The sequence below is a fragment of the Ctenocephalides felis genome, unplaced genomic scaffold (genome assembly GCF_003426905.1).
Source record: "Ctenocephalides felis isolate EL2017-DRISC unplaced genomic scaffold, ASM342690v1 CF-g0.4_SCAFFOLD_01886, whole genome shotgun sequence".
Lineage (NCBI taxonomy): Eukaryota > Metazoa > Arthropoda > Insecta > Siphonaptera > Pulicidae > Ctenocephalides > Ctenocephalides felis.
The window spans coordinates 185,093,220-185,114,267 of NW_020538040.1; the positions used below are offsets into that span (position 1 = coordinate 185,093,220).

Below are 21,048 nucleotides of genomic sequence, written 5' to 3' on the forward strand. Positions count from 1 at the left end.
CATTGTTTCTAAGGTATGCCAAAAGAATCAGAAACCTTTGGAACATAAATTTATGCTAAAAAAATTTTTTTTTCGATTTTTTTTTTGCAAATAAATATAAACATGACCTTAAATTACAAAAAATATAATCAATAATATATTTATTTACGAACTTAAAAAGTACTTAAAAAATCTAGCATTTAATTTGAAGATCATTCTGTTCTTCCATCAGATGTTTTTTTTAATTATAAACTATTCAAATAAATGAATAAAATTCATAATTACAATAATCAAAAAATTTTATCAAATATTTTACTCTTATATGAACTTCAGGCAAAATTATAACAATAAAATACGAAATATGAATAATGCACAAATGTATAATTTTTGCCAAAAACTTATTTCTATCATTTCATTTATGATTAATTTTATAATCATAAATAAAATGGTTGAATCGAAATTTTGTAAACTGCTTTTTGGCGTTGGCATTGTCAAAACATACTTTGTATATACTGATTGATTGATCTCTCTGTTTCGAATATTATTTTTATATTTTAAAACAACAACAACAATTTTGCTTCTCTAAATCTATTGCATAGAATTTTTTTTTTGAACAACAATCAGAACTTTAAAGTGCTAAGTTTTTCATTTTCTACCTGTAGAAGACAGCTCAACGGTTGACCCATGTATATTTGATATACTTCCTAATTGTAATTTCTCTACTGATGCTATATTATACTGATGATATATTTTTTATTTGGTGCAACAATGCTGGTAAAGAATATTTTTACTTGCAATCTTATTTTAGATGTATATTCTCAAGTGAAAACTGATATGACATACTGCCTAAAATCAGGCTATTCGAGGTAACCAGGAACCTTGGGTTGCAAATAGACGAGTTCTACATACAGATCAAAACTTTTGTTACTTCTGCAGAAATATAATAATACCATAATAACTAATATGATAATATCATAATAATTAATATAAGTTTGTTATATGTTCCATACAAATTGTGACCTACGTACGTGTATGTATGAAACAGTTTTCAAATTTGGTCTATAGGTTATAGGAAATTTTATTTATTGCACTGTAAAATTGACAAAAACTTTGTTCAAGTTTGTACTATGTTTATAAGATCTTAAAATTTTAAGCTGTCCACTATTTGTCTCTAATATCTGTTGCTAAAACGAAAAGTTCCAGAAGTTTACCATAAGATGCACCACTAATCTTTTATTTATTTTTCGAGCTTGTTATGATTTTTTGTGCCCGACACCTCTCCTTTCATCTGCCATTTTACGAGATGCTGTAAAACGTAATAATTTGCGAAAATTCATTGTGTGTTATTTTTATGAGGCAGCAATTTCAGTGACGAGATGTCTACGAATAGATACTAGCGAAATTTAATAGAATTCTTTAAGTAGTTATGAAGGTTAATGCAGTCGTTTTGTAGGCAGTGTGTTGCATTGCAAAAAATTTGTTACATTCCATTTCGTAATAGATATAAGATACCCGAAAATACTAGAAGCTCTTAAATTGTTATCTATTCATTCAAGTCTTCAATACTCATTGATCACCATTACACAGCAAACATTATTTATTTCCTAGAACTTCTACAAAAAGGACATGGGCTTGCCATGCGACATTGTCCTTAAGAATTAAATATTTATTTGTAAAAACAAAAATTTAAAATAGTTTTTTGTCTTGTATTTTCTGGCAGTGCGGTTGTTTGGACTAGTTTTTAATCTATGTCTATAAATTTTTCTTGGTCTATACCTTTTGAATGTGCAGTGCCACATAGATTTGAACAAATAGAACCAAATCGCCAATTTGCATCAATTAAGGACTTTATCCCTAGATGCATTTTCAACATGAAGTTTGACTGATGGAAGTTTTACAAACTTGGTGTGTTATCAAAATTGCTTCTTCATACACATATATAATTCTCCATTATCAACAGCAATTCTATTCTACATATGAAAAAGTCTAATCGGAAGACATTCAGTAATTATTTTGTTATTTTAAAAGATGTTTAGAAAGAAATTTGTTCCTTCTCCTACTTGAATAGCATTTCTGACTTTTTATTATTTTTGGAGTAATGCGCACTATAGGCAATTTTCACTTGATATCATAAATTAAATTTATATTTTCAAGCTCGTGGTGGGTATCGAGCCCGGTCCAGTGGTTGCTAATCCATACACTTACCATGAAGACATAGCCAGCTCCAAAGGTAAAATATAATCGAAATATACACTATTAGTGCATGGCATCGTGGCTTGAGGCAAATTGCTAAAAATTATTTAAAAAAAATTGCAAAACTTTGAAAAAATTGAACTTTTTGCCCTTTGCCAAAAACTAGTCAGCACGTCTCCTTATCAGTAGGAATCGAATGTTTTTTGAATTTCTCAAATCGGTTGAACCGTGTTCGCGAAATTGTTCATTTTTTCTAAGGTATGCTAAAATGTTCAGAAACATTTGAAACGTAAAGATATGCAAAAATTTCATTTTTGAATTGCGGCCCATTACTATAACTTACCCTACGGGAAAAGTTAAATATTTCCTAATAACCTTGAAATTAGACTTTTAACCACATTGTTGCATAATTTTCGTAGGTATTCTTGAAAACGTAGCAATAAAAAATAATATGTTGAAAATAAATGCGGATTTCATCATGATCATATTTTTGGTAAATTCACAAATTTAATAACAGGTGTCAAATATTTATATAAAGTCTGTATCCACAACGTCTAGCAAGTTATTCTATCGTGAATATAATAATACATTCAATTTATATCAAATGGCGAAGATCATATATATAGCCATCGCGTCAAAAAATAATACGAGTGATATGTTGTAGCATAATAAACGTCTGAAATTTATGAAATGGGAGTCGATGATATTTTCAAACGATTAAAAAAATAGTGGAATACGATACTTAAATTGATAAGAATAATTTCATTCAAAATATATGATTTACTTTGCTAAATACCTCTTTCTTCAAAAGCTCCGAAATTAGGTTTTAAGCCTAGAAGTTTATCAATTTTAAAAATTGGATAAGAACAAAGCAGCGGATTTGAAGAACCTGCCGAGTCCTTCTTTTGTTTAGAGGTGAACTCCCATATAAAGTTTGTGAGTTATTTGACAAAAACCAAAAAAATATAATTGTAGTAGATTTTGTCTAGTTTCACCCTATCTAACTAAAAAAGAGCGATCCCATATAAAGCTTGTGAGTTATTTGACAAAAACCAAAAAAAATGTCCCGAATTTTCTATTTATTGCTAAAGAATGAAAAATTAAATTCAAAACTTTTATATCGGAGCGTATAAAACAGTTGGCATTGAATTGTTGTAAATTTTGTCTAGTTTCACCCTATCTAACAGAAAAAGAATGCTCCTATATAAAGTATGTGAGTTATTTGACAAAAACCTACGTACGTACATGGACCTACGGAATACAACTTTGGGGTACTGTTAAAAAGAGCAATTTAAACTTTTAAATACAACGAGCACAAAACAAATTCCTGCGGCAAATATTAAACGCTCCTCACTACACGCCAACATGGATCCTCCACAAAGGCACGGGCATATCTACAATTCAAGTACATATATCAATGGTTGCCATTAATTATAAGAACAGAATTGACGACCATCCTAACCAACTAGCATGTCATTTATACGAGGAAGGCCAGACGACCAGGCTTAAAAAAAATACCTGGAGATCTAATATAGTTTATTTATAGTTTTTTTTCTTTCTCCCCATTTGTCTTTAGATTTTTTTATATTAGCTCTAGTGGATACGCCCTTGGGGGTATCTACTAATTTGTAGATAATTAATTGTAAACAACTTGTCAGCATTCTTTGCTAAATGTAATTATTTTTATAGATTGCAGAATAAAAATAAAATTAAAAAATTTAAAAAATTGACAAAAACCAACAGCTTATAAAACGCATAGTTCTGATTGTTGTTCGCCAACAATTTAAAAAAAAAAAATAATAAAAACAAACATGATAAAGCAAACTTTCGCCCTGCCAGAGGTGTGTCCAAAATGCACGTCAACCGTCCGACTACAACGTACAGGAACGCGCCTCTTTGATAGTTCTATTCTTGTACAGGTCGCCTACTCAAACTTCAACATTTTACGTACGCGTCTACCGATACAGAACTCTATATTTAGATGATTTATAACAAACAATTCAATTGATTCGTGTAACTGCGATTTTAGGAATTAACGCAAACATTTTGGTGCATTGATGCAAATGTAAAATAAATCCGTAGACACGAGACAATCCATCTTGAATCAGTAAATAAGAAAAATATGACAAAGTCATTGTTTGAGTGACCATAAGTCCTAAATAACTTTTGGGTCGTTTGATTGTTTTTTTTTAAACAGAGTGAGCCACCATATTTTTTTTGTTTTCGTTCATAATTAAAATGTTTACTTTTGTCATTGATAAATATTTTAATTATGATGAACGGTTGCTAGAATTGAATATCAGAAATTTTCCTGGTGGCTCATTTTGGTTACAAAATATCAAACAAAGTCGTACTTTAAAAGTTTTATTCCTTTTGACTACATTCTAATTTACTGAACGTCTTTAGAAGACAGATTTTAATTTATAGGGTAATAAAAAAAATCTTAATATTGGCACTGGCAAACTATCAAAACATATTTTCCATACACATAGATTTATTTCTTTTTATTTTATTATATAGTTAATTTATTTCTGGTTTCAAAACTTTTTTTATGTAGTGGTAAATTAACCCTTTCCACTCTCTAATTCGAATTTTGCCACCGGCATCCGAGTGAAAGGGGAAAAAAATGAAGAAAATTTTGGTTTAATTATTTAAAGGAGCAGCAAGTATTAATTACTACATCACTTTTGGAGAGTTTGTTGTTTGATGATCCGTTGTTGAAGCTCAAATTTAATCCAAAGGATTATTATAATAATTCATCACAATCATAGTTGAAAAATTTTAATTATTCACACCTAATAAATTATTCTAGAAATATATTACTATCACTATATAATATTTATGCATTGCACTTGTATCAAATAAAACGTCGCAGTTCATTATTTAAATTTTCTAAAGTAGTCTTTCTAACCGTTGCCAAAATTTATATGGGAACAACGCCATACAATATCATATTATTGATTTCTTTTAATTTAATTGACATATTTTAATCCCAAGGCAAATTTTTAATATCCAACATCCAAAATTATATTCATTTGAATATATATTCAGATCTAGTAGATGATTTCCCAAAGTTTATTAAGAAAGTGGGAAATATTTCGAAACTTGTACTCGCGCCAAAAAGTAAAAGTACATTTATAACAGTTGGGAAATATAAAGGAAATAAATATGGATAAGCAAGTTAAAGTAAATGTTTAATGTTTTTTAAATAAGTCGGTATTACAGACAGGATGAATAAAAATTTAAAAATATTTGTTTCTTGATTTTCTATCTGCTTTTATTTGATTTTTAAACCCTTTGTTCCGTCGCTGTGGGTCAAAAATTGAAAACTGAAGTTACACAAAAATTATCAGAATTTTACTAAATATCTTAATAATATGCAAACATTTTTTCACTAAATTATGGTTTCCGTACACATATACTCGTATGCCCAAAATTTACTTATTATCCTAGCTTACTCTAACAATGAAAACATATTTTAAATATTTGAGTTTTGAATTTTGTTTAGGAACTTTATAGTCTGTATTTAATTCAGAAACTCGTACTAATAAATAAAAACAATTACTCATACAAAAAATTAAAATGCAATAAATAATATGAACTCAGTTTTAAAAAAATACTTATGATATAATCGTGGATGATGTTTTTTTAAATAGGAATATACTAGTTATCCTCTCAAAATTTTGTGCATTTAAATTTGTTTCTATGCTATGATCTATTTAAAAAATAATTATCTGAATAGAAAATGAAATCTGTTTCTCTGTGTGCAGAAAAAATACATGGCATTGAAAGTTTTTATGGGACACCAACAAATAGATCATACTATATTCTATTAATGTGAAATAGATCAATGAGATCTGAACATACACATAAATTGTGAGAATTTTCATCGAAAATTTAATAATATTCATACATTTTTCAAATTATGCGATCCGTGTCAATATATTCTTATAATTTATTTAACTCTAGCTCACTCTAACAATAAAACTAGTGGTGCATGGCATCGTGGCTTAAGGCAAATTGCCGGAACTTCCCGCACTGAAAACTAAATTATTAAAAAAAACTTTGCAAAACTTTGAAAAAATTAGATTTTTGAGAAATTTTGAAATTTTTGAAAAATAATTACTTTTTTGAAAAATGTTTTTTCAATTATTTAAATCGGTCCGTTATCTCAAAAACTAAAATACCATTTTTGGCACTTTTTGCCCCGTATCTCCGAAACGGATAAACCTACTTTTGCCAAAAACTAATCAGCACGTCTCCTTATCAGTAGGAATCGAATGTTTTTTGAAATATTCAAATCGGTTGATCTGTGTTCGCGAAATCGTCGATGAAAATTTGTATCCGCACACACAAACACACACGTACACATACACACACGCACATAGATACATCCATTTTTTCTAAGGTATGCCAAAATGTTCAGAAACCTCTGAAACGTAAAGATATATAAAAATTTTCATTTTCCATTTTTTTGCGATTATTATAACTTACCCTACGGGAGTTAATAATAGTTAGTTTAGAATTCCTTACTAATATATAAAAAATAAAATTAAAACTAATCAAATAATATCAAATCTGTATTTGTTAGTTTGGATGCATTTAAAATAAATATTCTTAAAAATAAATATTATTATTGTATTAATTACCTTTCCAAATTGCTTTTTAAATCAAGTAATATGTCGTATCGTTGATTTTTTTTAAATTTTTGAATAACTTTCTATTATAAAAATAAAAAAATCGTCTGAGTAGTGAAAGAAATCTCTTCCTCTGTGTACAGAAAAAAATAAATGACATTGAAAGTTTTTATGGGACACGAGTAAAATGTTAATACTATACACTATTAATATGTAGACATTGACGCTTAAATATGAAGCGAATATTTGAAGGATTATATTTTACATTTTCGTTGACAACTGTAACTAATGATATATTGACGTTTCTCTACAAATTTAACCTGAGAATGTAGACACACATACAAAGATGTAATATATAGTAATTTTCATGCATGTATTCATTTAATAGAAAACAAAATTTAGTTTGAGGAACTTTTATATAACTAGCATAAGTTCGAATCATCATTTTACCCTTGTCCAGTCCAATGAAATACAAATGCAGTAAAATCCTGTTAAAACGATTTTTCGGGAAACGGACCAAGAACTAGTCTTATGAGTGATATGACTAGTCGTATTATGCGGGGTATATATGTCTCACAGTGTTAATGTTGATAAACATGATTGTCTTAACGGGGTCTTACTTATTTTTAGGTTTTTATTTTTTTACTCGATTTTTTAATTATGATAATCAAATAATTTACTATTTTAGAATTCTGATTAAATGTGCCAACTTTTAATAAAACTTGCTAACACACTTTAGTGCTTTTTGTTAAAAGAGGGCCTCCCAAAGTCTACTAATTTTGAAAATTTTAAATTCATAATTCAACAAAATTCTTGAATACTTGGAGCAATTGTGTCATTATTTTTGACTGTGGTCCTAGAAATGTTATTTACGATTACGGATCCAAAGCTTATAGGAACAAAATTAATAAAAATTAACCACAATAACAAAAAATGTCCACATTTTCACCAAAGCTCTAGGCTGCACTTAAAATCTCATAGTTTACACCCTGTATACATACATACAAAGTTATATAAACAAAATGGTTACAGAACTCATATTCACACGTGCATAAATTTTGCCTACGAAAATAAACGATTCAAAGCTTTATAGTAAGTGTCGTAAATGTCAAATTCTGATTAAATGGGAACCGATATAAAATTTAATATTTTCCTTCTCAATATATATTAGTTTTATGATTTATGGTGTGCAGTTGTTTCTATATTTATTTCTTTTCGAATAATACATAGTAATTGTTGTATGTAAGGTAATAAGAAGCAGTTTAGCAATAGACTACTTTACACTTTACTGGAGAAAAGAAAAAAAAAAAAAATAATTTTAACAATGTACATGGAGAAAATTTAAATAAATAAATAAATAATTCTTTTATAAATTTTTGATTCGCCAATTTTGATGTCTTGTCCACGTTCTGGAAGGCTATCTGAAGTGATCAAATCAAGCTTTACTTGATGCAAAATGACAAAAAAATATTAGGGTAGGGCAAGACACAAAGATCCAATTCGACTTTGAGCAATGGTATTGTGAAACCAAGCCAATTATATCACAACAAATAACACAATCAAACAAACAACTATCTGCCTATTTTCAATAAAACTCCCAGCTAATTCATCTTTGTAGATTTTTTTGCTATTTTTAAAAAAATTGTCACCTGGTTCCTTTTATCCCAGTGAAAAAAGATCCACCATTTTAATTGTTAATCATTTATTTTGATCATTAATTTATTCTTGACCATTGAAATCATCATAATTGTTTTCTCGTCCCCTTATGAATTGAAAACTGAAATGTTTGAATCAATCCATTAATTTTGAATCGCATTTAATGTTAGCTTTCAGTTATAAATAATCTTTTTTCTTGTACTTTTCGTGACTTTAAAATCTCGTCGGTTTTTAAATAATTTTATCCAATTGTAAGCATTGTTTATTGGTAAAAGAATCAGTTATTATTCACAATGCGCATGTATAATTGGGATTCACCTTGCTGCGCCCGATATAACTATGGTTAGACTGAAAGCAAACTAAATAACAAGGGCGCAAATATTAAAAATTAAATTTGAAATCGTTTTAAAAAAGAAATAATTATATATTAATATCATACAGTTTGATATGTCCATAATACTTTAGGGCAATCTAAAAATTGATAAAACGTAGTTAGTTTGCTTTGGTTTTAACAAGGATTTAGAAGGTAATGATGTGAAATTAAGAGTCACTTGCTAAATTTAAAAAGTATGAAAATAAATCGAATCCGGGATTAAATGGCATTTTTTTGGCAGATTGTGATGCGTTTAAGACCTGAAGATGTTGATTAAAATAGTATACTTTTTGATATATTTTTTTAAAAACTATCAGTACATTAACGAGTCCTATGAACCGTTGTGCTGACTTCTTCTTAAACGGAGAAGCTTTTTATATATGGCAATATATATGTATAACTTGTATTAAAAAAATATCAAAGTTACTGCATTTGAAAATTTGAAAAGTATAAGACGATGTAGAGATAAAATTTTAATTTTCGATACTGAAAGTTCCAGCGATTTGCCTTGAGGCTCGATGCCCTGCATTGCTACTTAATATATTTTTCAACTAAAGTTATAAGTAGCTAAAGTTATATCCAAGTTGGTACATTTGAAAAATCGAAAAGTATAAGAATATGTAGAGATGTCAATCACCGCCAGCCTCCCGTCTATATCACGTGCCCCCTGTGGATGCCCCTCGTCGCCCGCGATGTATCTCTCGCGAACATCAAGAAAGCTTTTAGCTTGGTGTCATCGTATCGGCCTGTTGTCTGCACAGCGATTGTGTAACGCGCCACGTAAATAGCAACTGCCACGGGCGCGTGTCCCCAGTGTATCTAAGTACTACGCCAATTCAACTGGTGTATCGCGCGTCTAGTGCAGCCTCAATCTAACAACCGTCGAAAGTGTTTTCAAAAGTGTTTTCACAGACCAAACGAATAATGTAATGAGTTTGTTTTGAATTTGTGTTTGACAAAGTTAACAAGTGACTTAAGTGTGAATTATTTAGTGCTAAATTTTATTATGTTTTGATTTAACAAAAAAAACACCATGCCGCTGTATACAGATCTTCCGAGTTTCGGGTATTATTACAGCGGTAATATTTCCCCCTATTCGAATCACTCGTCTTTGGGTGGAGGATATTCCCGAAATCCATACACCTTAAGTTCTTATAGTGGCTATTCGCGCGGTTATTCTCCATTGCTTTCTACTATCAGTGAAAGTCGAGTTGGTGGTGTTTCGCGTATAAATTCACCTACGAAAAGATTGCATATTTCAACACCGTCTTATCGCGTTCCAAAACCTATTCGGATAAACACTGCAGATATTGATGTATCTGCTAATAAATATAGACGCGAAAGACCAATACCTCCGGCCCCTATACCTGAATCATGCATAGTTTATGGTGTTAGTCCAACAAAATCATCTTCCACGCAGGATGGACCGTATATGCCGCGTGCAGACCCGCACGAGGATGATGCTACCAATAGGTCTACCATTAAACGAGGGCGCACTGTCGTACGTTTGTCCACAGTGAGATCACGTGGATCGGGATCATCACAACATGATAAAATTAATTTGAAACGTGAGTTGGCCAATGATGATGAATGTAAAAGTGACAAAAGGATTTGCAAAACACCCGGAGAAAAGTTAATGGAAAAACATTTAATACGAGATAGAAGTTCAGATGAGCAGAATTCTCCTATTGTTGACGAAAACGAAGAACCTGAAGCTTTTCGAGGAAGGGCCCCAAGTTTTCATGATATTTGTAAAGATATATCATCTGATAAACTTTACGATGATTTAAATGCCGGTGAATTACGTAGAATAGTTGATAGACGAAAATCCGAAGATAAAACTGCAATAAGCCCCATAATAGAAGTACCCGCAGAGATCGTAGACGTTTTTAATGAAGATGGAACATTTCGCCGAAGGACAACATTGAAAAAGTTGCGTAAATCTACCAAAGCTATTTTTGTGGAAATGCCGGATTCTTCATTCATTGATAACAAAGTTCCGTCAGATCAATTTGCAAATACTGAAAATAAGCAAAAAGAGCCAAAATCGCCTAAATTCACAGCAAGCGTTGAAGTTCAAAACTCTGGGCCAGCTCTCCGTGCTATAGCTACAGAAGTGCAGGTCGAATCTACAACTATCAAACCAAAAAGAAAATTCTTCTATAAAATTGTTGTTGAAGATGTAATAGAGTCAAAAATTGATTCTAATAGTAATATAGAATTAAATGCTGAAGTGAAACTTAATTCAAAAATTATAGCTGAAACGAAAAACAAAGATTGTAATGCAAATACGCTCATTCTCGAAAATGTTATGGAAAGTCCAGAGAAACCACTTTTTTATAACAAATCTTTGAATACCTCGTCGAAAAATTTACATAGTCAATTTAAAGAACCTCAAGCAAGTAAGAAATTATCAAAGAAATTAAGTACACGTTCGAGCAAGTCTGGTAGTACTGCTGATGATTCATACAATTTTTGGGATGTAATCGGCAGCAGAGAAAGCGTTTATTGTAACGCTAGGCGACAGAGAATACTGGAAGAACAACGCAACAGATTTTCTGAAGCAGAGGTCATTGCTGAAATTCCTGATACACCTTCTGTAACGGATTCTATAAAAACAAGTGATTTACTCGATGTTTCGAAACCTGTGGCAAATCCTGACCCTGTTAAAAATTCCAATGTAGCAAAATCACTCAAGAAAATGAAGCCAGCAAATTTAGATCTGAAGATTCAACAAGTAAGTGAAAAAAATATTACTAATGATTTAATAAAGTCTATTGCGTCTCCTAAAAAAGATAAAGATGAAAAAACTTCAATACATTCTCCTGCTAAAAAGGACGCACCTTCTACTACTAAAATAGATGCAGTTACATCAACTGCGATAACTACGTCTACTAACTTGTCCGCAGTAAAACAGTCAAACGAAACCTTATTGCAAATAAATAAACAGAAAGAACAATTGGAAAATGTTAAGAACAAGACTCCAGAAATTACACCGCCAGTTACACCAAAATCTCCAGTCCAACAACATTTTAAAAATAAGATTTCTGAAAGTGTGACTTCAGTTGCACCAAAATCGCCAACCTTGAAAAATTTTAAAGATAAGATTCCTGAAGATACTATTCCAGTTCCACCAAAATTACCAATCCAGAAAAATGTTAAAGAAAATGTCCCTGAAGTTACAACGCCAGCTGCACCAAAATTACTCATTCATAAAAAAATGAAAGATAATATTTCTGAGGATGTTACGCCAGTTATACCAAAATCACCAATGCAAAAGAATCTTAAAAATAAGACTCCTGAAGAAACAGCGCCAGTTAAACAAAATTTTGAGAAGCAGCTAAGCAGCCAAAGCACCAAAAAGGCCGATGATTTTGATTCAGATAGAAATAAAATACCAGCTGTTGAAGAAGAAAACAAAATTAATTCAAATGCACTGTCAGATACGAAAGTAATCAATTTGGCTCCTAAAAATGAAGATACCAAAAAATCGCCAGTAACAAATGCGAAAAATGATGAAGTATGCAGCCCGAGCATCAAAAGTACTGAAATTGTAAATAATACAAGCTCAAAACCAGTTGGCAAGATTAAAGGACCTCCTGACTCCTCCAAACCAGCGGATGCAAGCCCGGAAAAGAATGTTTCACCTACTAAACGCAAAACAAAAAAATACATTAAAGCCAAGACCTCCGATTTACGTAATGCACCTGATGTTAAGGACGAATGCGAGTTAACCAAAGTGATTGAACAAAATAATAATACAATTAGAAGGCAAAGTAGTGAAAATGATGCATCTTTATATGTTAAAATAGAACCAAAGGATGGTCATAAAACAGTTGTTGCCAAACCTAAACAAAATAACATAGTAAGTAATATTAATAATAACAAATTGACGTCAGCTAAAGTGCTTGATAAATCAAAAACCAAAACAGAGATTAACCATAAAATAGTTCCAACTAAAGTAAATGATAAAACGGACGAAACAGTGAATATTAGTGAAACAGAATCAAGCGGTCCCGACAAAATTAAAAAGGCTAATAAAGTTTCAGTGAAAACTAAATCTCGCAAAGAAAGTGACTCAAATGAAACAAAATTGAATGTTCAAAGTCTTGACCAATCCCAAAATAATGAAATAAAAATCGCATCGGATAAAATAGTTATTAAAGAAAAACCATGTCAAGAAAAATGTACAGAACCAGACTTGCGAAAAGATACGGAGGTCAAACAACAATCTCAAAAATCTAAGAAATCATGTAAATCTACTTCCAAAACAAAAATAATTGAAGAAGATAAAACGAATAAGAAAATAGTATCAAATGTTATATCTAATGAAGAAACTACAAATGAGCCTGTTAAAGAAAAAGAAAATTTACCACAAACTACAGATAATGAGAAAAAATCTTCTAATTTATCTGGAAGGCAGTCTCTAAAATCCTTTACAGAACGAGTGACAGAAAAAGTAAGAAATCCATCTCTTCACAGAATGCCTAATATACCAGACGAGCCCAAGCTCAAACCTACGCTAATATCAATGAACACATCATCGGATCTGACATCAATAGCAGCTAATGAGTCTGATGCACCTCTGAAAAATAGATTTAAATTAAAACCAAAGGATGAACCAGCAACAAAGCCCTTGATAGCAACACCGAGACCACTTCAAGCTGTAATTAGGAATCGAAAAGCTCAACAATTGCATCAAAGCATCGATTCCAGCGATACCTCGGACAGTGATTGGACCGATTCATCCGAAGAAGACTCGGAAGATGAATATTTTGAATGTGGCAGCCCACTTAATAACAATGTGCCATCCATGGATAGTTTGATAAGTAATACAAATATATAAAGTTCACACATATATTTTGATTGTAATTTTAATGATAATTTTATTTGCAGCCACGGAACCTTCATATGCCTACGAGCAATTTCTCAAAACTTCACGCATAATACCCCCTGCCACAAAAATTCCCAGGTTTAGAAAATATTGTTTGGATGACTTCAATTTTTTGAAAGTTTTAGGAAAAGGTAGCTTTGGAAAGGTAAATGCATTTTACACGTTGTGTTGCAATTTAAGAAGATTTAATATTTTTTTATTCATCTTTTTCTGTTTAGGTTCTATTAGCAGAATTAAAAAATACTGAATATTACTACGCTGTAAAATGTTTGAACAAAAACATAGTTCTGGAAGACGATGATGTCGAATGCACATTGATTGAACGGAAAGTTTTGGCTCTAGGAACTAAACATCCTTACTTATGTCATTTATTTTGTACATTCCAAACAGATGTGAGTAATCATTAGAATAATATAATTTAATCCTTTCGCTGCAAGAGTATTTTCTGAAGGAGACTGCTGTATGATCCAGCAAGGCGCCCTAGTATATTTTACACTTTATTATCGATAAAAATTTATTAAACTTTTAACTCATCATCAGAGCAATAAATCTTGCAACAAAAGTCGACATATTGTTTACATTTCGTCTATAGGCGACACCCGAGCATAAAGTTAGCCTATAGGCGACGCTTGCAGCGAAAGAATTACTGGATGTACAATATAAATGAAATTATAATTATCATTCCAGTCTCATTTATTCTTTGTGATGGAATATTTGAATGGAGGAGATTTGATGTTCCATATTCAACACAGTGGACGCTTTCCAGAACCAAGGGCGTCCTTTTATGCAGCCGAGATCGTGTCTGGATTAAGGTTTCTCCATAAAAAAGGAATAGTATATAGGTATGACAAAATCATCTTTGCTTACAATAATATTTAAACCTTCAGTCATAAATAATTTTTTCTCTAGGGACCTAAAGTTGGACAATATTCTTCTGGACTTTGATGGACATGTACGGATTGCAGATTTTGGAATGTGCAAGCTGCAGATATATTTAGACAAGACCGCAGACACATTCTGTGGGACTCCGGATTACATGGCACCAGAAGTAATATTGGAATCCATATATGATTCTTATGTAGTATTTTGAGCAATGCTCCAAGGCCGCATTGCCTTCCTTTCAGATTATCAAAGGCTTACGCTACAACCAATCTGTGGACTGGTGGTCATTTGGAGTCTTACTATATGAAATGTTGATAGGACAATCGCCTTTTAGTGGCTGTGATGAAGACGAACTTTTCTGGTCAATATGCAATGAAATTCCATACTATCCAAGGCATCTTTCAAATGAAGCCCTTGAAATTCTGACAAGGGTATGATTAAATTTTATGAATTATTTGAGTTTATTAATTACCAAGTGTAATATTTAATTAACTTTACATATCTTCATTCATAAATGTAAATTTAATTAAGCATATTTATACCTTATAATTTGATTTCCCTATGCCACAACAGAAAGAAAGTGTTTACATTTATAAATCTGTATTTCTTTCAAAGTTTTTAAACAAAGATGCAGAATTACGGCTTGGTAGTAAAACTTGTCCTTATGGGGATGTTATGGATCAGCCATTTTTCCAATATATTAATTGGGATCGACTGGAGAGAAGGCAACTGGAACCACCTTTCAAACCCAGAGTGGTAAATTATACTTGTAAAATAATAATATATCATATTTAATTTGCTATCTCGGTTCATCAAATATCTTAAATTCTTTTAAAATATGTAATGAAAAATTGATTTAGAATCGCTTTAAACAAAAAAATTATAAAAAATATTTGTTTTCTGGAGCCATACACTATGATAAAATTTTGTATTATCATTTCAGATGCACCCATTAGATACTCAGTATTTTGATAAAGCTTTCACTGGAGAAGTAGCTCGTTTAACTCCTATTGACGAAGTTGTGATGAGAGGTATGGATCAAGAAAGATTTCATGGATTTAGTTACACAAATCCCAACGCTACAGACTGAACTATCTAATCCCATACATAATTTAATTGGCCATATTGGCTTATGAGTTAATATTTTATACTTTATACATAGGAACAATTTTTATTATAGCTCAAAATTGTCATGATATATTACTATCAAAAAGTATTTGATGGTATTGAAATAGTACAAAAATTAAAAATATATTTTATATAATTGTTGTTAATAAACAGCAGTACTTTATTTTTTCATAAAAATTTCTTTTGTTGGACCAACTAATATTATTAATATTTCTATATAAATTTATTAATAAGTAAATGTTAAACTAACTTGTATAACGTTCCAAGATAAAAGATTCATATATAATTTTATTACTTCTTCAAATATATTTTAATTTTTATATTTCAATATGTACAGTAAGTAGTATTTTTAGAATTATTAACTATTACCAATCGCTTTAGTTATTTGTATAATTTATTTTCAAACTCAAGGAACAAAATTGAATTTATCAACAATAACTGTATATAATTAGAATTAGAAGTTGACTTTATCTACATTATCATAATTAATACAAAAAAAAATCCGTAAGTAGATAATAAAAATGAATTTATTATATACCACGAAAGCCTTTTCATTTGCAATTTCTCGTAACTGATGATATAATATTTGAGAAAGATTGGAAATAACGAAAGTAAATTGTAAAATGGGCATTTAGTGCACAATAAGAAAATAGACTTATGTGGTTCTTATAATTGTGGAAATGGAAATATAATATTTCCAAATACAGTTTACATATTTTTTCTATCATCATGCACTTATATTCAAAATAATCATGCACAACATGCGGGAAAAAATCTAAAAAGGGTCTTTGATAGTTTCGATCAAGGATGGACCTAGTGCAATACCTTCATTCTTACAACCTCTTTATAATGGATGTAGGTATAACAAAATGAAGTTGATCAAAGCAACAAATCACAATTGAAACACTCAAATGAGATTATTTAAAAAAACAACTTGCCAGGAAAAATATTGGAATTATTTACTTTGTTTCATATGAATTTATTACTTAATTTGGTAAGTATTAAATTGTAGATGGTATTAACAAACAATACAATTATTTTATTGTATCTAATTACTATTTATCTTACAGTGCATCTAATAGGCAAAAATATCAGATTTATCAGTGAGAATTGTTGCAGGGATAATAAAGTGTAGATGAATAATAATTAAAGTAAAAAACATCTGAAGTATCAAAGAAATTGTTGCAATTATATGAAATTCATTGATTATACAATTACAATAACACAATATATTACTTTTAGTATTTGAGGTAACGGCAGTATAAAAACATGCTTGGGGCAAAAGTTGTAGAATTTTAGGATGTGGTCCCGGTATCTGAGCCAGTTGAAAGAAATTAATTGCTTAAATAAACAGATATATAATAGAGAAGTGAAAAATAACGTAAGTAATAAAGAATTAAAGTTCTTTCAAGAATAAACAACATATAATTGTTTGTATATATTGTTAGTGAAATATATGTTATAGGGTGTATATTATTATTATTATTATAGTTTAATATATTATAATATTAGTTAATATTATTATAGTGTACCATGGAATTAGTTTGATCAGTATGGCATTTTGTATAAAACAGTAGAATGTGTTTCGTTTTATTTTGTGGATAAATGTATAATTATGTTCAGTGATTAAAAGTACGAGTTATGTTGTGTTTATAATTAGCCAATAGTCGGCTAACAATATATATAAATGTTTTGTGTGTATATTTGTATTTATAATAAAATTTAAACATGACGCGAAGCTTGTTGACATATTACTTCAGAAGGTAAAAATATTATGTAGACAATCCGCAATTTCTTAATTACATTACATCTTAATGATATTGTTATTAAAACCGGATATGAAATATTTAATCACTTACACTTCCAAATAATGTTTAGTCATTTAAACCCACTTTTGTTAAAGAATTGTGCGGTGCAGCATATTTTTCCCATGTAGGTTCTGTAATTTTTGTTAAAAGAGTAGTAGAATATCTTAAATTAGGATGTTAAATAATTCATACATTCAATGCTGACATTTAACCAATCATGATTAATTACTATTCTTTTATCTAGGGTTGCCAAAGTTGTACAGAATTACCTCGGGATCTTTTTACAAAAAAACTTTTCCGCTACATCAGGCAAGAAATAAAATTCATTGCCCACTGGCAATACTGATATCCATATATTTTACGTGATAGAACTGTTGTGGTTATTTTAAGGATTTTAAGTTTTCTTAAGTATTTTTTTTTCCAAGCATTTCGATGTAGTAATCAAAGTTTTTCACAAATTGTTGTATCTTATGTGAATTTATAAAAATAGGCTTACGTTTATATTCATTAGTAAGTAATTTTTTGAATATATTTTTGAAACTGTCTTGTTTTGATGTCTATCATTACATAATTTATCTAATATTATGAATTTATTATTAATTCGTTTTTCGTTTTAATAACGTAGAAATTCGCATATTCACACATTGTATCGACCTTGATATTTTTTTTATTAATGTTTGCCTTAAATGTTTTAGTGTCAAAAGTCACCCATACTGATCAAGTGGACTCCATAGTAAGTAGCTTTTAGTATATGTAGTATCTATATTACTTTATATTTTCTTGCATTTATCTACTTTATCTAACATTACCAAATCTGATGTAAAATACTGCTTCATATAAACTTGTTACAACTTGTATGTAATTTTTCTAATTGGCTAATTTATCTATTTACTACTATTTGGAAAGTTATATTGATTAATATAATATTTGCATAAATAATTTTAGGTTCCACACAACAAAAGGCCGCGCACCAGTGATGATTTTTACACATTCTGTCAAATAGTATTAGAACACGAAAACTATGAGATGACTAGGCAAGAGGTAGGTAGAACTTGCTAATGAACCAAATTGTCGAAATTTGTGCTTAGGAATTACAAATTTGTTGTAATAAAATTTATTTAATAGTCAATTGAATTTTGTTATTTTAGGAACTACGTCACTCAGCTATTAGTCCAATCGACAGCTCAGGTAGTATGACATCTGAATCTACTCACAGTTCAATTCCTGAAGATAAGAACTTGTCGTTGGATGATGATACTGGAAATGAATCAGGTATGTAATGACAGATACAGGTCTAAACATTTAGTATGCAATGCCATGATTTGATGTTAGAGACTCCAGTTCTTAGTAGCCTCATTATTATCAGTTAGTCTGTGAACTTTGTTTAGTTTGACAGCTGAAATTTTATTTCAAGTGATACAGTGCGACAAATGCTTTTTGAAGCATTGTGTTTTCAACATACAAATTATTTGTGCTTTGCGAACTAGTTCTGTATAACAGAATCTGACAACTTTCAATATGTAATCAATTCTATTTTTTTCAAAAATGCATAGTTTGTGCATTCAATATTACGTTTATGCTTACATCTATTTTTGTACTATGAAAATAATATTGATTTAATATATGTTTCTTATTTATTCATAAAACTTGTTATAGGAACACTCAGCATTATAGAAACTCTGATAAAATAAATGTATAAACAAGCTTTGTGAGTGTATACTATCTTCTAACATGCGCATATAGTGACTGTGTTCAATGGAGAGTTATTTATATAAATGAAAATCATATTATTCTTAATACTTTATTGAATATCATTTGTTTTAGGTTTTGTAATTTTTTATTCATACAAGTAGGTGAGTAACAATATATTATTCTGTTTTTAGAAACTATTGATGTTGAATCCTATAATACTGTTACATGTTATTGTGGAAAGCCTTTCGCAGCAAGACCGATGATAGAGTGCTCGATTTGCCTAACATGGCTCCATTTATCTTGTGCAAAAGTGAAAAAGAACAATATTCCAGATATTTTCTCATGTCAGAAATGTAAAAGTAAACAATCTGGGATTTCATCCATTCATTCAGCTTCTTCCATGCATTTCAAGCCTACATCTAGACGTAAAAAGCGTGTAAGTTTATAGAGATAATCAGTATCTTATATAAAAACCTTGTACAAAATGTGATATTAGCCTTTGGCCGTAATGATTATGAATGTGAATATTTTGTCATATGCTATTCTTAATTATTGCTGATAATCAATTATTTGCATAATTGGAAACGTTCCATTTTGACAACAATGTTTGGCTTTATTAGTTTTAAAATTTTGTGCTGTTTTTTTATATACAGAAGTAAATCTTACTTTTGTGATTTTTTATGGCATTGAAAAGGTTGATGCATCACTACAGATCTGCAGGATCTACATTTCAAGTGAGATACTTCATTCATTTTTTTATTATTCTTAAGTAGTTTAGATACGAAAGTTATAGAACAAGTTTATTCATTTCAATATTTGTTTTCCTGTTAAGAATACTGAAAAATCCTAGTGTAAATTAAAACTTATTTAATTCATAGAATGAGAAAATTGTATAGATGTTGGCATTATGATCAAAAATTTTGTGATTTTGTCTTCAGGAAAGTGAAGCATTCAATTGTTCATAATGTTATTATATTTTTCATGTTGGTTTAGTTTTTGTTTAATTTATTGAAAGAACTTCTATGAGATACATGACATGCTTGTATGTATATGTACATTAAAACTTTGTCTGATTGTTTCTGGTAAATGATACTTACATAAAGCTGATTTCAGTATGTATGTGAGCATATGTGTGTATATTTTCTAATTCAAAAAATATTTTGTATTTTTGAAATAGTTGCTACACATAAGGTTTTCAATATAGAGATATATTTTAATTATTGTAAAAATGTAGTTTTTGTAAAATTTTCGTAATGTAGCCGTTGTTTTATTAATATTAAGATTTTGGCTGTGTAAAATCTTGTGTCTTTATTAATCGTTATGTTACGAAAAATTATTCAAACAATAAATAATTGTGTTAGTGGATTGCCATCTATTAAAATGTGCAATTGATTTGATCTAAAATAATAATAGAAAAACTACATTTTTTTGGATTCTTCATTTTAGAGATAATAATTTATTTTTGGGATTATGTACAAGCAGATTAAGTTCATTAATATATATTGTAAGATTGTCTATATCGCATTTAAATCAATCAAATAAAATAATTTAGACAAATTGTTGATATAAAAACTTCTTGAAGTTTCTTTTTTATGTTTAAAAAAATATGTACAAACCCAGGTGGTTATTTTAATATTTTTATGTAGAAAAAAATCCTTGCCTTTTATTGATTTAAAAAAATATAGCAATTTAAAATATTTTACTGTTGATATGTTATTGGGGATATTTTTTATATTGTGTGAATTTGTACAACATAGCACTAGTCGACTATTTTTAGTGATTGGTCAAATGCACTATGATTGCAAG

At 29.7% G+C, this 21,048-nt stretch overlaps 2 protein-coding genes across 3 annotated transcripts in view; both read left to right on the forward strand.

The window, feature by feature from the left end:
* LOC113377078 (serine/threonine-protein kinase STE20-like) overlaps positions 1–15,788 on the forward strand; it is a 30,511-nt gene extending 14,723 nt beyond the window's left edge. Inside the window, exons 2-9 of one of the 2 annotated variants that reach the window (XM_026617261.1) lie at positions 10,259–13,667; positions 13,735–13,877; positions 13,951–14,124; positions 14,420–14,574; positions 14,642–14,780; positions 14,857–15,045; positions 15,230–15,370; positions 15,558–15,788. In XM_026617261.1, coding sequence (XP_026473046.1) covers positions 10,271–13,667; positions 13,735–13,877; positions 13,951–14,124; positions 14,420–14,574; positions 14,642–14,780; positions 14,857–15,045; positions 15,230–15,370; positions 15,558–15,704 — 4,485 coding nt within the window. In that variant the 5' untranslated portion in view covers positions 10,259–10,270 and the 3' untranslated portion in view covers positions 15,705–15,788. Of the gene's footprint in view, positions 1–9,729; positions 13,668–13,734; positions 13,878–13,950; positions 14,125–14,419; positions 14,575–14,641; positions 14,781–14,856; positions 15,046–15,229; positions 15,371–15,557 lie in introns of those variants that run through there. The other variant, XM_026617260.1, reaches the window with a different exon arrangement.
* A 2,134-nt stretch (positions 15,789–17,922) lies between these two features.
* On the forward strand, positions 17,923–20,115 carry LOC113377882 (PHD finger protein 23-like). The gene is made up of 5 exons (XM_026618329.1): positions 17,923–18,060; positions 18,246–18,283; positions 18,496–18,591; positions 18,699–18,822; positions 19,434–20,115. Coding segments are annotated over exons 1-5 (516 nt in total). The 5' UTR covers positions 17,923–18,059; the 3' UTR covers positions 19,691–20,115.
* Positions 20,116–21,048: the final 933 nt, after the last annotated feature.

Bases quoted from the DNA above. Each gene is read 5' to 3' on its own strand.
- LOC113377882 (XM_026618329.1), top strand. The intron at 18,284-18,495 runs GTAAGTAGCTTT...AAATAATTTTAG, and splicing joins CTGATCAAGTGGACTCCATA to GTTCCACACAACAAAAGGCC. The intron at 18,823-19,433 runs GTATGTAATGAC...TTCTGTTTTTAG, and splicing joins TGATACTGGAAATGAATCAG to AAACTATTGATGTTGAATCC.